Below are 17,219 nucleotides of genomic sequence, written 5' to 3'. Positions count from 1 at the left end.
TGATGCCTTGGACCCGAACTATCGGCGGAGCTCCACTTCTCCAGCCGCTCAGCTCGCCATCCGGCCACGCCCCCCAACTATCAATTTTTTTTTTTTTTAAGTTGATGGCCGCAACATGAAAAAAACGCAAAAAGCTGGCACAGAAAATAGTATGAACAAGGAAGAGCTGGAAGAACATTTTGCAACCAGATTAGTTGTCAACAGGTCCTTTACATCATTGTGTATAAAAAAATTATCTTAAAGAGTCCGTTTCTCGGAAGTAAAGAAGGGCAGTGGTTCACCAATCCGTGAAAAGCTCACTTTGAAATTTGTTGAGCAATTTCAGAATAGTGGTCCTCGACGTAAAATTGCGAAGACTTAAAATATCGATTTTAATAGTGGCATAGGAAACCAGTAGTGGAAGCCCCATAGTCTGGCATGACTTTACGGATGTCACATCCATTACGATCTATAGTAATAATTTCAGCAAGTTGATTGTAAAAGGTTTAAGATCTTTCCATGATTGTTTTTAGGGGTAACAGCATTGTTTTCAAATGGTGATAGTGACAATGCATTTTTGTGTTTTTGGTTATATTTTGTAGAAATTAAATTTATTGATCTAAAATCTGCAGTTGTTCCTATGTAGCATCTTTTGGGTTCTATTTTAGGTCTTGAGTGTTTAGACACTTGTAATAGCGCTAATCTGCTATTGTCACACTAACCAATTTTAGATGTTGAACTGGTGTTGGTGTTAACTGGTGCATTTAGTATGTCCAATGAGATTTTAAATGTATAATATTTTGTATCATATTTTGACTCTCCGACCCACCTTACTAGCTGTACTTTGAGCTGATCCCCTCAGATCATCTCACTTCTTTTTCTTGGGAAAATAGATGATCACGTGTCCAGACTCCAGGATAGTGTATTATTGTATAGTGTGGCACAGCTGTATCCAATTCTGCATACCTGGCTTTATATTATAAAGTTCTTATAATATAAAGCCAGGTATGCAGAATGGGATATAGCTGTGCCACGCTACAGAGTGTTCATATTCTTCATAATAATAAGAAACTGACCTAAAATCATGATTTTGTATTGCTTTAGAAAAAATTTGACCTGTCCCTTTAAGAAAAAGTATCGGTACTCGGCCTTAAAGTGGTATCGGTGCATCCCTAGTCACACATAGCAATCACTGGCCATGAATCTTCAGCTGGTATTCCCTTTACTCTCACCATGCATTTGTGAGAAACAGAGCCGGCTGCAAACCACTGAACGGTTTACGTTTGTGATGCAGCTATCTCGTGGTACTGAACCACTCTGGCTCTATATCTTATACCTGCTGTAACCTAGCCCCAAATTTGTACGTAGTGGCACATTTTATATCCGTGTGGGTGTTTCCTCTTGTTTACCTGTCTGGTTAGGGGGATTTTGAGTTCCTGTTTGCGGAATGTTAGTATATTTCTGAGGTCACAAGACAGCCATCTCTTGTTACTGATCCTTTTAACCTTTTGTGTTGCTGTGGAACTATTCCATGTGTGTTTCTGTGAGAAATAGAGGCATACACATGTATATAATATAAAAAAAAAACAATTGTGTCTTTTACTGCAGATGCTTTTTGACTATGAAGTAGACAGTGATGAAGAATGGGAGGAGGATGAACCCGGCGAATCTTTGTCTCATAGTGAAGGGGTAAGCACATGTTTTTTCTTTTTTTTAAATGCCTTTTAACTATTAACAAAAATATAGCTTTTTTTTGTGTATCACTCGGCTGTAGATACTCAAATCTCATCAGGTAGCAGGTTGACAATATTGTTGCGATCTTTCCCAGTTGTAGCGCGGCTTTGCATTGTCAGCATATAGCAAGCAATGGCTATATGCTGAGTTTTGGGTCACACCAGGACATTATTTAATGTCCTGCTGTGACCCTAAAGAGAATGGCTACAATAGGTTTGGCCATAGTTCTTCTTTTTTTTTTTTTTTTTTTTTTTTAAAGCTAACAAATTATGGAGAATGCCAATAGAAGTGCCTGCATATATCTTTAGCTATGTTCTAGAACATTTGTCCCTGGCAAGCAACCCGCCTCAGCTCAATGCTGGGTCTGCTTTACTTCCAGCTTCAGTCCCAGTTAATTGTAGCTCTGTCTGGTCTCTGCAAAATTCAGGCATTACCAGCTGGCAATGGCCTCTGATATTGGAGTAGGCCCAGCAGCAGAATCAATTATCTCTTGGATTTGTATTTCTGCTACGAAGTTACCCATGACAACGTTGCATAGGCATCACAGTGCAACACAATGTTTTTGCATTGCATTTTGTAACAACCTTTTCAATCATGAGAATTTAAAAAAAAAAATGCCACATGTTAATCTGCATTTTTACTAGAAAACTACTTAACACCGTGAAGCAAGTATATAAGTTTTCTAAGCTGAGGCCTTGTAGAATGTTTGCTGTTCTAATAGTTTGTTGCAAGGTATTTGCTTAACTGTTTATCAAATCTGTTTTCAGGAATCTGTAAACTAAACTTATTTTTCATGCACACAGTATAATACCCAATTTTTGGTAAATGGCTGACCATCCTTAAAATTGCGTGCACCCATGAACTTGTAAAAATGACAATGCACAATATTGTCTATAGGCCACATTTTAGAACCTTTGCAGGCCATACATTTTAGAGCCATCAGCAAGAGATGGCCCTAGAATTACTGCTAGCACCCCCCCACCCCAACCCACAATGTTTGCGTATATAGGTTACATTTTTAATTTTTAGCAGTTTTTAAAAAATGAATGTTTTCTCTTTTGACCATTTTTAAGGACACAGCGAAGATCTTTGATCTCGACCATGGACTTATAGCAACTAGGGAAACTCAGTTTTTTTGCCTAGTGTCGACGAAAGACCTTGGCTCCCTGCAGGAAATCTTGGTCCCCTTTCTTTTTTGCAAGGAATGCTTACTTTTATTTTTTCTTACTTTCCCTTCAATTAGCAGCTGAGCTCGGTGAGAATATCTTTTGTAGTCCCCCAGCTCAGCCTCTTGAGCGCATGCAGATCCTTAGCTACTGCAGGTTCGGTTGTGGCAGCTCAATCCTAGCTGCCTGTGATTTGTTTCTTACGGGAGACACATATGACAGTAACTTTTTGCTCTGTCTGTGTCCTCCCCAGGCAGACAGCACCCCACTGCGAAGAGAGGCATTCTGTTTTGGGAGATGGTACCCTCTGCACATCTCTGGCTAGTAAGTGCTTTAATCTTTCTTCCCGCCCCCCCCCTTTGCTATGGGTCAGTGACTGGAGTGGTCAGGGGTACCTCCTTCTCCCAATTACCCTGTGTTGTGTGAGTTCAATGGCAACTTATCTGCTGGGCACTCTCTAGAGCTTTATTAGCCTCCTAATTTTTTTGGGGGGGCTTTACATTGTGGTCGCAGCAGCATGCAGCCATTTGGGTACTGGTGTCAGTAGTGGCATGCAGCTATAGCTGTTTGTGGCTTCACTTGGAAGGGCTTGGTGGCTGCAAATGCATGCAGCAACTCTGGAAACTGGTGATTTATTTCTCCTATGGCTGCACTGGGATTTTTGGCAGTCTCTGCTGCTGCGGCCACCCTGGGAGCTCTGGCAACCTCTGCTTCTGCGGCTGCCCTGGAAGTCGCTGCTCCATGGGGCCACTCTAGGCGTCCTGATGGCCATCTTTGCTTCTTGTGCCAGTAAATAACATCACTGTCACCCGGTTTAAGTGCACTGAGGCTGGGGCAATGGTTGTCTCCATGCATGGCCTGTTGCTGTACATAAGGAAATGATGTGGCAGCTGTCATTCGTCCTCCTGATGCACTGGAATAGATTCAGCATTTGGAGTATAGTTTTTTTTTTTCTCTTAGCTACAGTTTTCCTTGGGAGTTTGTTCCTAAGTCACCTCCTGTCGCTACGCTCTCTGGTACAGGAGCCATCCAATTGAGAAGGTAAAGGGAGTTCTGGGCCTTATGGTATTTGCTTTCAAGGCAGTACCATTTTGCTCTTTTCCTTTCTGGACACAGATGACACATTATGCTGAACTGTCCTTGCAGTCAGCATCTACAATCTATAAGAGAAGTGTGGTCAGAAGTGGTCTTTAAGAATGCCTTGCAGCCAAATAGCCATACTTCTGACATGTATATGAGGTGAAGCAGCTTGCCTATACATGAAAATATAAGTATCGGTGTGCAGAAAATGGCAGCATGTGTTATGAACTGTTAAGTCCTGAATTAAAATATTTGCTTGTAACGGAAAGCAGTGGCATTTGAATGGAGGTTACATTTCTGCAAGCAGCACTTAAGCGTGGTAGTTTCCTTGCAGGTTTTGGAATTTAGTAAGACTGATTAGTCTCCTAAATGCTGAAATGTAAGGCAGATACCTATTAATCATGCATTATCAGGTGAGCATCCTGCCCAAAATTCATAGGCAGAAGGCCAATAACCCCAGGCATACAGCTAAAGTCATAGAGCTATCTTCAGAGAAAACAAGAGTCCTGGAAGAGACCGTATGGCGCCACAGATCCCTGATCTCAACGTCAAGTTGTGTTCAGTTATCCTAGGTGCTCAGTGCAACCTACCTGTGAGTTCTTTAAATAAAAAATAAAAAAAAATCTGTGCAAGTGTATATAGAATTGATGTTTTAAAGGCAACAGGTTCATGCACTAAATATTGGTTAATAGGTAATAAAAACTATTAATTACCTTGCTTTTGAAAGCATACTCGGTTTCCTGCATTTTATCGTAAGTGCCTAAAACTTTTGCACAGTACTTTTCGTCTAATTACATTCTAAACTGTAGGATTTGTCTAATTGTATTAGTAGATTTAAGAATAAAAATTGCTGAATTTGATAATTTCATCTTTCTAAAATAGTGAATACAATTTTAAACTTTCTAAAATCTTTTTCAAACAGAAATGATATATGCTTTTATGTTTGATAGCCTTTAGAAGCAATAACGGCTTTATCTTTCTGACATAAAATGTGCTATATTTTTTTTCTACTTTATAAGTTCTTGTGGTGAAATATGATTTCAGCACTTAAAGTACTTTCTAGCACTTGCCTATAGGTTCTATAAATTGTTTCTTGGTCTTTTCAATAAGAACAGTTTTTATTGGTTAGAAACTGAAAATTTTAATTTACTAATACTTTTCCATTGGAATGTTTTACATTTATTTGTGCAACCCCAAAGATTTACCCCCAAATATAACCAAGAAAGTTTGCTGATTAAAATGTCAGATTAATTTAATTAAAAGGAATAGTTAAGTTCATAGTTAACTTACAAGTATGGCTTTGGAGAAGCCCTATTCCTTTGTATGCTACATTGCAACACACATAAAAAAAATTATACCAATTTGCTTGATAAAAGTTCCCATATGTTGCCATAATTAGATCAGGGTAGAATGGTGAAGGCACAATTTAGCCCAACTGCACCTTTCGTGGGTTTGCAATTGCTAATAGAATTACAAATGTCTCAGATGTCGCCCTTTGTGAAAGATCTACCTCCTGAGACCTACACTTTATGGACATTATTGGCAAATTGTTGCTGTAACTAGATCTACAGGCAGTATCAAATCCCCAAGAAGACTTGGACGTGAAATCCACTGTGGCTTGTTTCACAATGGTGCATTAACCCCTTCATGACAGCTTGTTTTTAGTTTCTGTTCATAAATGCCTGACACACTTTTGACATTTTTGCTGTGTGATCTACCACATCAGTAATATACTTTAAAAAACAATATATAATATGTGTGGGCACACTTTGTAATAGAGGATAGGTACACACATGTGACATATATAGCCCTAACACCTCACTTAGGACAAATGAAATGGGGAAAAAAAGAGCAAAAAACTAAACACTTGTTCCCCAGTTTTGATTTGTAGTATTTTTTTTAGAAAAATAGCACCGCTCAAAAAAATGCATTAAATACATGCATTAATTTGTCTTTATTTGGAAAAAACTCACATTCCTAGGATTTAGATATTTTTCTGTACTTCTCAGCGAAAAAAAGATTACATTGTTAAGTTTTAGGTTAAGTGGTCACCTGGCATACAATGTCACCAAGTGTCACACTTGGTGATAGCGACATACTTTAAGCATCACTGTCATAGGGTATTAAATTTTTTTTAAAGAAAATTAACCCCTAATTTTCCGTCTAGTGGGTTTGTTTTTAATTGCTGACCGTATAAACATATATTTAAATATATCATTTTTAGTTGTTACATTTATTTTTTTCATTATATCAAGCAGTCATTGAGAATTAATCTCACTATTACTGCTTGATAATTTAATTAATTTTTGGTTATTAGGCTGCTTCAAACGTAAGGAACAGCCAATAACCTTAGTGACACTGATCCTGCAACATTTCAGGATCAGAATGTCACTAAAGGTTTTCTGATTGTTCCAACAATGATCAGAATCCTGTATCTAAATGTTTTTATTGCTGAAAGTTTAGGGGGGAAAAGCAGGTATACATGTGGGATTTCCCGATCTATACCAGCTGTTAGTGACGGTTAGAGCTGCAATTGCGGCTCTGAAAAATCTTTCATTAATGGATGCTTCAATACTGAGGCATCCATTAACCCTTTCGCTGACAAGCCCTTGAACAGTTTGCACTTCCAGCTGGCCACACAATTTTTTTGCATTTTTCCCATTTTATTTTTAACTGCTGCGTTGCTAGCGTTTGTAAAAAGTCCCCCGAAGCCATATATTTTCTGAAAGCGCAGGCCCTGTAGAATAAAAAGATGGTGCTTTAAATGTGTAGGCCCTGCGATAATTGCACAAATGTTTCTCAAATTAATATTCCGATAAAAATACACAATTGAATTGATCAAGCACACTAAAATCAGTATCCGTGCACACAAAAAAAATATTTTCCGACGATCTAAAAGAGAAAACCGTATTGAATTAATAATGAACAAATATTTGCAAATTTGAAATTGCGCCTTTTTGTGAAAGGTAAAAAAATAAACGCAATACTATAAATAAGTGGCTTGTGTTAATCGTTTTTGCGCTCTGTTGAGGTTTGTGTTGTGATAAAATGATACAGGCATATATTTGCAACACAAGGTATCAACGCACTCATTCTTTAATTTTTGTTTACAGTTGGGGGGCTACGGTGAAATACAGCTATTTAACGGGGGGCGTCAAAGGAACAGTTCTGATATAAGTTCATGGTGCTAAAGCCACCATGAACTTGTAGCAGAACTGTAAATGCCACCGCCGTAAGGCATACTGACCTGGCATTTTGGGAACAGATTTATTCTGCTGTATGTCTTAAGTCGGTGGCAGGGTAAGAGTTAATGAACAGTTATCGCGGATTCTCGGCAGTTACCAGCCTTACAGAGCCCCAAATAGCTGATTACGTACAGTGTACGTGAGCAGTCATTTGGGCACTTCGTGGCGGGACATACAGGGTACGTCTCCTGTCACGACGGTGTTAAAAGGGATGTTTGTTACAGCTTTCCTATATAAAGATTTCCCCACTCTACATGGACAGGATTAACACTGACCAGTAGCCGGGTAGGGTTTGTATTTTGCCATTACCGAACAATCCTAAAGGTGCCATTATCATGTTTAAGGGGGAAGTTCCTCTTTTAAAGGGTTAAAACAATGCATTCAAAGTATTCAGCAGAGGAAGGCTCAGGTACCGCACCCCGTGTAAATATGCCAAAATAAAATAGAGTCACAGGCTGAATTTTTAAAGGTTTTGTTTTTTAGGCACATCTTGTTGAAAAGAGTAGAGCAGGCTCCTTGAAAGGCCTCAAGTTTTCTTTGTGACCTCCGCTGCGTAGTCTGCAAAGATAAGTAGACGGTGGCCGTCTATCTGAAGATCCTTTCTGGCGCGATATGCCTGCAGGATAGCCAGACGATCCGCATAGTCAAGTACTGGACGGGGTGCGGTCTGATTCGGATTGCGCTCCCTCCTCCTTGCAGGGTTATAGCTTGCCTAGATGATCTGGGATGTTGGATGGGCAGATGGGAGAAAAGTCTTAAAGGACTCCGGCAACCCAATAATGCGAAGATTGTTCCTGCGGGAACGGTTCTCGAGGTCGTCTATAGTACAATCGGTGAGTATTCGTACTTTTTGCATTGTGGCATCTAAGCGAGATGTAGATGCATCCACATCGTCCTCCAGTCCTGTAACTCTGCTTTCCGCCTCAGAAAGCCTTTGGGCCTGCGCCATCACATCGTGACTGAGGGACTGAATACCTTTTTAGACACCGCCTTGTGGACGGTATCCTGGATAGTCGGACGTAACAGCTTGGCGACCTCCGCGGCTATCTTGGCATGCTCTGCCGGAGGAGACGAGTCGTCATCTGAGGTAAGCGTCTGCGGCCATCTTGGAGCCATCCTGCCGCCCTCTGCCACCTGTAGATGTACTCTTCATACGCAGTTTCCTCTTGGCTAATAACCTGTCCCTGGGAAGACCGGGAGGACTTCCAGTAGATGAGCACCCGATGGGGCACCAAGGATTCTGGAATATTGGCTTTACAGGTTAAACTCGAATAATTAGAATATCGTGCAAAAGTTCATTTATTTCACTAATGCAACTTAAAAGGTGAAACTGATATATGAGAGACTCATTACATGCAAAGCAAGATAGTTCAAGCCGTTATTTGTCGTAATTGTGATGATTTATGGCTTGCAGCTCATGAAAACCCCAAATCCACAATCTCTCTAGCCTAGAATATTGCACCTTTTCACAATATTCTAATTTTCTGAGATCGTGGATTTGCGGTTTTCATGAGCTGTAAGCCATAATCATCACAATTGTGACAAATGACAGCTTGAACTATCTTGCTTTGCATGTAATGAGTCTATCTCATATATTAGTTTCACCTTTTAAGTTGCATTAGTGAAATAAATGAACTTTCGCACGATATTCTAAACGAGTTTCACCTGTATATAGGTGTAAAGGGTCCCCAGTTGTGCGGGAGCTCTAATGCGCTGTGACCTCTACAATCATGCTCCGGAACCGGAAGTCCCATTCCTTTTTTCCTTGCCGCGCAACAGACTATCAAACTTGCCATCTCTGTGAAGTTCCCGAATTTGTGGAATGACAAAGACGCCTTCATTGATTTTGGCTTCACGAAGTCTTGGAAACGTTTCATAGTGATATTGGAAACATGGTTTTGTTTTGTCCATAGCCTTTACAAAGTTCATCAGCCCCAGCTTTATATGCAACGGCGGTAACAACATTTGCTGAGTCAACAAGAGCTGGATTTTGAAAATGTTTTCTTTCCTGGCTCCCAGGACAGCTTCTGATGGCCAGTCTTGACATAATGAGAATCTCTGGCTGGACTGTCCCATTCACCGAGGAAACCGCAATAATTTGTGTATCCACCCTGCCGGCCAAGCAACAGGGCAACAACTTTCAAATCACCACAGAGCTGCCACTGATGATCCTCATACTTTATACACCGTTTGTTTCTTTCATGTGGACTGCATGCCCGACAGGAACGGATGGCAAAACATTTTCATTGTGCAATAAAACAGCTTTTAGATGAATCTATGAACAATCTCCATTCGTCTGGATTGTGGGTAATGTTAAGGGCTGTCATTAAGCCATGGATATCATTGCAATAAACCAAATCACCATCCACTAAGATACTGAACCACATCTTTTTGGCGATCACTGAAAATGGAGATCCTGACATCGCTCTGCATGAGGTTCCACTGTTGTAATCTGGAGCCCAGTAGCTCTGCCTACTCTTGGACAATTCCACATTTCTGACTAGGTCATTTAGTTTTGTGAAATTAGATGTGGTTCAGGAGGACCTTATGGTGGGCTAAAGTTTTGGGTCCGCTCACATGGACGGCCCCAGATCAGCTGCATCCTGTTTGTCACTATCATCTGAGTCTAGAGAGTTGGATTCTGGTTGATCCAGAATAGTCAAGTCCTCACCATGGGGTACAGGACGAAGTGCGGATGGAATCTTTGGATATTCCACTGTCTACTTCTTAAGATTCCTTTTGCAATTTTGCTCTGCAAAAAAAGCAGTCGCTGCTATGATTTGTGGGTTCCCTCCACACCATTGGGACTGCGAAAGGCAGGAACTTTCTTGTTTTAGCCAATGACTCAGATAAGTTGCACATGTAATGCAACAATAATGAGGGGCCCAACTTTTGTTCTGATCCCCTATTTTGCATCCAAAATATAGGTGGTATGCATTTTTTACCACTGCCGTCATACTGCACTTTTGAGATGCAAATGTACCTCGCCACAAATGTAGCAGATGTTATCTGCGTTTACACTGGAGGCATCTTGGCTTCTGAGGGAAAATATCACACAACTGTTCCTTGGAAATGTTAGGCAATGACACTTTCACAAGCCACAAGATGTGATTGTATGATGCGTAGATCTGACTAAGACAAATATACCTTGCAATAAAAGATCAATAAATTACAGTTGGGTAATCTTTAGTCTCAAAGTGAATATACATTTATACACTTTCATGTGGTACCATTTTGATCTACCGTACTTTGTCGAAGTTACTAGGCATCATGATTATCAGACACCTCCCTCCCTTGTAGGCAAATATACTTGCCTGTTTGTTAATCTTTATTGTAAAATATATTGAAAACTTTAGTCAACCAGCACCTTTATCACCTGTTTTCCAATTCATCTATTCCAAATATGTAAGAATTAACACGTTTTATCTCGGAGGTCGATAATCTCCCAAAATTTGTAGACCATTGTTACCAAGAAAAAAACGGAAAGGATACTAGTAGTAGCACTTACCAAAAGTTGAACAAGGATCCACTAATAAGAATAAGAGAACTACAGACCCTCATCAAAGAAGTAGAAAAAGTGTTTTTGAACAAATGGATATTAAGTGTCTTTTTCCTAATAGGTGGGGTCTGCTGGGGATGTTTTTTTTTATTTTTATATGATCAATTCCTGTTGGACCAGACATTGCCAGTCGGAAAGAACTTGACCACATACCCAGGGCCTACCTGATGAGTTTTATTGCTGGTCAACCGCAATAAGTAACAATCGCTTGACTTCAACATCTATTCTTGGGTAACTGATCTGGAATAGATATCCCAGGCCCTGTCATACGCCCTCGAGGTATTCCTAGATAAAGACTTGCTCATTAATGATACTGCTGTGACCAGCAATTCAATTAAATCAGTCAGTAGCTGATGATGATCGGGCACTAGTGTGCCCACCGGATCTGATTCAGGATTCTGGTAAAAGAAACGAAAGTCAAGACGTGATAATGCATCAGCAGAAATATTGCTCATGCCTTCTATGTACATGCAATTGGAATGGGAACCATACTGTAATGCTGTTTAAGTTAATTTACGCATGAAAGTCATTAAAGCTAATGATTTGAACAGACATTATTACTAACTTCCGCCGTGGTAAAATTATCCGTATGGAAAACCACCCTGTTTCCTGACCACTGATGCCTTTAGACCACTGCTGTCTCTACTATGGGGTATATCTCAAGAAGGGCGGATGACGGTACAAACTTGGGTATTGAAATACATCTGCTGGCCAGGAACTAGCCATCCAGTGAGTGCCAAAAATGGCTGAAACCCCACAGATGCTGCAGCATCTGAAAACATATGGGGATGGGGGGCAGGGGGTACTGTTGCCTGGGGCACAGACATTGATGTCTTATTCCAACTATTCAAAAACTGATCCCACACAATCAAATCAGCTCGAGCATTTACATCTAACCGAACTGACTAATCTGATACTGTTGCTTGGTGGCACATGGCTACTAACCTGGAGACAAATTACCTACCTTGTGGGAGGATTCTCATCATAAATTTTAGCATACCAAGGAGGGACTGTCATTCCTTCGGTTATCCATGCTGGTGGTAGTATCCCAACTTTGTACAGTTTGATCCTGTCTAGTTTTTTTTGGGGGAAAACTAGCTTGTACCTTATCTGTGTGCAAAGTAATCCCTAAGAAAGGTGATCACTTGGGCAGGCCCCTTAACTTGTGAGCAGCTACCGGGTTATGTAACCCTTCAAAAACTTGCAATCACACTAGTAAAACCCTCGGGCCCGAACAGGACTTTCGATCAGTAGGAAATCCTCCAAATAATGACTTCCTGGCAACCTTGTGATGCAAACAAAATCCATTCTAGTGCTTGTGCCGTAGCAGCGAACAATCGGGGGCTACTCTTTGATCCGAAAGTTAATTTAGTGGCAAAGCAATATAACCCTTGCCATTTAATGCCATGCCACTGCCACAGAGTTTGCTTAACAGGAATTAATTTTAAGCGCATCTGAAGTATCCGCTTTAGACAACCAAGATCCCTTACCTGTTAGGATTCTGAGTAGTCTGATCCACTGAGGCATATTTCAGTGAAAATTATTCTGATGGAATTAATTAATTTAGACTTGGAACATGTGAAATCGTAATTGAGATTTGTTTAAATACTTCCTTTGTACCACCCAAATAGGACTCGCCCTCCATGAATGAAAAGGAGGAGATACCATAGTCCCAATTACAAAACCCTTCTTTATTTCAATGTCTTAACAATTCTTCAACAATATGCGCATAGTAACTTGCAGACTGCAGATTTGGACCTTCATATGTCTGCTGTGGCAAGGTAATCAACCCAGTGTGGAAACCTTGTGCAAAACTATCCACCAAGAATAGCCTAACCACTACAACTGGTTAATTTTTTTAAATTATAAATTTTTTAGAGTTTTAGCTGCAAGACATGTATTTGGCGTAGTCGTGTCTATTTAACCGTGCATGCTGTCTTGGGATGAGCTAGGTAGCAGTTAACAGACATGTAGTAATCTACACTGGCTGTAATTACATGCTGTATAGTTGTAGTTATTACAGATCTGTGATTTCCCTAAAATGTATATGTCTACCCAATTTGTTAAACTGAGTGGTTTGATGAGTGCTCCCCGTAGTACCAAGCCTTTTTGATGCCAGGTGACTGGCAGGTTGCACATACTTGGGATCTAAGGTTGGCAAAGTGCCTGCAGAAAAGTTCCATGTCAATGTTACTCCAATCTGTTACTATCTGGAAGTGAGCCCAGATGGCTGCAGCTTTAGCAGAAAATTACTTGTGGCAGTCGTAAAAAAAATAATGACCCACTTTTTTAGGACCGTGTGTATCAGAACAAGAGATGTGTGGATGGATGCCTGTTCGCACCTGTGGATGGCCTGACTTGTGAGAAGCTATGAAATCTGAATAATGCAGCCTTCCTGGCTGTAGCCGGAAATGGAATTCCTCTACGCTGAAGCTCTGAGTCTCAGCACTGTCCATGCTCTAAGAGATGGAGCGTTGCCATGTTCAGACCCTCTAGCTGCAGATGGGGGCGTGGGGTGCAAGTGAAATCCTTTATCAGATGCTTGTGACATGGAAGTGCTGAAACCAACTGACAATTGACAACTTACTCTACAATTTGAAACTTGAGGGCACCTGATGTAACAAATGAAGAAATGCCCCCCAAAGCGGAAATGACTGAGCCAATACGTGGCCGTAATGTGTGTTTGCCCTTCTCCACCGAATATGTGAGTGTAAGCGAGCCCGAGCTTAACCTGCGACGTGGCAGGTCAATTATAAACGAAAACTCAGGGCTAAACAACCTACTGACGTGGCAGGTCAATTATAAACGAAAACTCAGGGCTAAACAACCTACTGACGTGGCAGGTAACCGTATGAATAAGATTGATGGAAGAACGAACAGTGTCGTATGGGTATACAGGTGAGACTCTTGTAGACACTACAAGCAATTAAAAATGATTTCTCAGCCTGTATGGTCTCTTTGCTGTGAAGGACCATTGATGTAATGCAACAAAAACATCCTGACCTAAACCATGTGCCAAATGTTTTAATCTAAATGTCTTTTTGTCTGAATGTAATGCTCTTGTGCACAGATAAAAAGGAGAGAGCTAGCAACTACTGCTACCCACCTTCAATCATAAGTGGCTTGTCCACCGAATGCTGAACCTCCTAAAAGGTACTGGAACACCCACTAACCGGAGTCTCATACAAACAAAGAATAACAGAATTGACCAAATTACTCCCCTGCTAATGACTAGTGACCTAAATACTTCTCTAAGTTGAAGAGTTAACCTAAAACCAATGATCTGAGAGATTGACAAAATAACGTAGAATAATGTGGCCGTTTGATGTAGGTTGTCCGTTTCCACTGAGACATGTGAAAGTAAGCGAGCCCGAGCTTAACCTGAGGTGCGACAGGTCAATTATAAATGTAAACTCAGGGCTAATGAACCCGCTGAGGTGGCAGACAAACGTAAAATGAGATTAGTGGACACAAACAAGGTGTAATATGGATAAATCACAAGAACCTATGTAATGCTTAAAACGTTGTGACCTGTCAATGTGTAAATGACATACTTATATGTTAGAAATGTACAAATAAAATGTATGAATGGATATAAAGTAGAGGACATGCGTTTTGTGTTCAGTTTATTTTTTTTTAATTAAAGGAGAACTATGGCGTTAAGGCTTTTCCCCATAGTTCTCAGGGTAACGGGAGGACACAAACTAGTGTCCTCCCGTCATTCTAGGCTCAGTATACCGCGAGCTGTAGCGCGCGGTATACTAAGACGCTGCAGTATATCGCAAGCTGCTGCTCGCGGTATACTGAGACGCTGAAGCGGATCCCGACAATTGTGCCGGGATCCGCCCAGCTGCGTGACTGACAGCTGGCTCTGCCTATCTAGAGGCGGAGCCAGCTGTACCCTCCCCTGTCCGTTCCGCCAGTCAGTGCTGGCAGATCGGAGCGGGGAGTGGGGAAATCCACTCACTCACCCTCCCGATCTACTGAGCCGACCTGTGACAGTCTCATTTGTCACAGGTTGGCTAGAACTATGAGGTGAGTGAAAAGCACTCGCCTCATAGTTCTCCATTATTTTTTTTACTGATCAAACTCCTGTCTTGCCCCTTCAACCCGCAACTGTCAATACCCCTATACTGACAGCATGCACTTGTCTTATCTTATTCTTCTGATTGTAACGCATGTAGAGGAAGCACAAACACAGCCATTCTTTTGCCCACAAATATTTACCCAACTACTAAGGCATTTGACCACACTACACAAGTAGGGAAACATTTTTTTATTTCTTTTTATCGTTTAACTCCTTCACGCTGTACCCACCAATAGCGTCTTAAAATACAGTAGCCCCGATACTTTTTGCACCATTACTACTTAAACCCTTCATGACTGAGGCTTATTTTTTTTATTTTTTTTTGCACCCATGTTATATTCCACATTTTAGGCCTGAAAATTACATAAAGCCCCCAAACATATTTTCTGAAAGCCAAGACCCTATAGAGTTAAATGGTGACATTTGCAAATGTTTATGTTGCACGTTATTAGCGCAACTCCTTATCAAACCCCAATACATTTTTTAAAAATAAAATATAAAAAATTAGGTTACAACAAGTAAATGGATACCCAACATGCCCAGGTTAAACATTGTGTGCGTCCATTTAACGGCGACAGAATTCAGTACCCAAAAAGTCCCTAGACGACACTTTAAAAGCCCCCACAGGTCATCAGTTTAGAGATGCTCTAGAATTATTGCTCTCACTGCGGCGTGCGCGGCGATACCCAACATGTGTAGCGCGTTCATAATTTTCATACGTAGGCTATCACATACCTCTCACCACCATCTGTGATAGCAGATGGTGGTGAGAGGTACTCTTTAAGGTGATGCTGGGGGTCCAAAAGACCCCCCAGTGTCATTTACACTATAAGTAAGCTATTGAAGTGCAGATCACACTTCAATAGGTTATAGCTGGGCTTCAGACGCACTGACATGGGACCAGAAGTGATGCAATCTGCATCGCTCTGTCCCATGTAAGGGGGGGCGACCATCGACCTTGCGCGCCAGCGCGATGTGTCGCTGGCGGAAGTGATGTCCTCCGTCCTTCACTGCGGGTCCCGGTAAGTATTTAATCGCCCGATGTACCTTTCACTGTTCAGTACTGTACTAATGCAGTGCAGTGCAGTACAGTACTGTATAGAGTTCCTCACTTAACGACCAATTCGTTTAACGACCTGGTCGTAGGAACGGAACTCGGTCGTTAAGTGAGGAATACCTGTACTCCTGAAAATGCCCCAATAATAATGAATGATACCAGCCCTTTAAATTTTTTAACTAGTTCGATTTGCCTGTGGTCCCGTGCTTGCCCATCAGACAACTCGGCAGCCTGATGGGGACCTCGCAGTAGCGGTTTTTAATATCGCTGGTCTGGCCCCTCATCTCTTCCTTCCTGGCGCCCGCAGAGACAGGCACAGCAGTAGACAGCCCCACTCCGTCTGGATAGCCTGGCACCCGCATACAGCCCTGTATAATTGCTTTATAATCATGGATTGATGGGATCTGTATTCTATTTGCCATTCCCCATTGCTGTTCAATCATGGATTGAGTTACTTAATAAAGAAACTGCCCTAAAATCATTAGTCTGCATTGTTTTAGAAAAATGCCACGTCTCTAAGAAATAGTATCGGTAATCATTTGAGTTAAAGTACTTGTACTTTGTCTTGAAAAAATGGTATCAGGGCATCCATAGGTTAGATTGCATTACATAGGGACCAGTAACTGTTAGCGCTGTGATTTGAGAATACAAGCACTATAAACTTGCATGGAGTCAGGTGAATGAGAGCAGAACACCCGGGTGGCGGTTCCCTCTTGGGGAACCGGCGATGTGCGTGATATGCATGCTTTGACACATGGGATTGATTTATGTATAGTAGACATGTGCGGCGGCAAAAAAAATGTTTCGGTATTCGGGTCCGAAATTCTATTCCAGATTTGGACGAAATTAGTTAGCGGTAGTTTGGATGAAATTTAGTTTCGTTAGTTGCCTCAAAGTGACATTGGGGAAAAAAAAGAGAAATAAAAAAAAAAGCGTGAGGTTCCCCCCAGTTCATACTAGACCCTATAGGTCTGGAAGGAATGTTAGGAGGGACACCAAGTTAAAACAAAAAAAAGTGCGTGGGGTTCCCCCCAAACTCCCTACCATGCCCTTTTAGGTCTGGTAGGAATTTTAAGGGGGAACCCCAGCCCCCAAAAATGGGGGGGATAACGTGAGGTCCCCCATAACATTCCTACCAGACACTTGCTCCGCTCACTGGCAGGGCAGCAAAGGGGGGGGGGCGCCTCTTCCCTACAACCCTGACCCGGTGGTTAATTAAAAAAAAAATGGCTCCATTGATGTTATCCAGCGTCAATCACGATGCACAACACCCGCCGACCCGCTGAAATAAAAAAAAGTCCCGCCGTGCGAT

General features: G+C 41.4%; 1 protein-coding gene across 1 annotated transcript in view; it reads left to right on the top strand.

Moving 5' to 3' along the window:
- Positions 1-17,219, top strand: part of CHAF1A (chromatin assembly factor 1 subunit A) — a 196,623-nt gene that overhangs the window by 91,045 nt on the left and 88,359 nt on the right. Inside the window, exon 10 of the mRNA XM_018570653.1 lies at positions 1,588-1,668. Within this exon, the coding sequence (XP_018426155.1) occupies positions 1,588-1,668 (81 nt within the window). The remainder of the gene's footprint in view (positions 1-1,587; positions 1,669-17,219) is intronic.

Source organism: Nanorana parkeri, unplaced genomic scaffold (genome assembly GCF_000935625.1).
Source record: "Nanorana parkeri isolate BGI_ZX_2015 unplaced genomic scaffold, ASM93562v1 scaffold1567, whole genome shotgun sequence".
Classification (NCBI taxonomy): Eukaryota; Metazoa; Chordata; class Amphibia; order Anura; family Dicroglossidae; genus Nanorana; species Nanorana parkeri.
The sequence above is the reverse complement of the archived record's forward strand: the minus strand, read 5'-3'. Positions and strand labels throughout refer to the sequence as shown.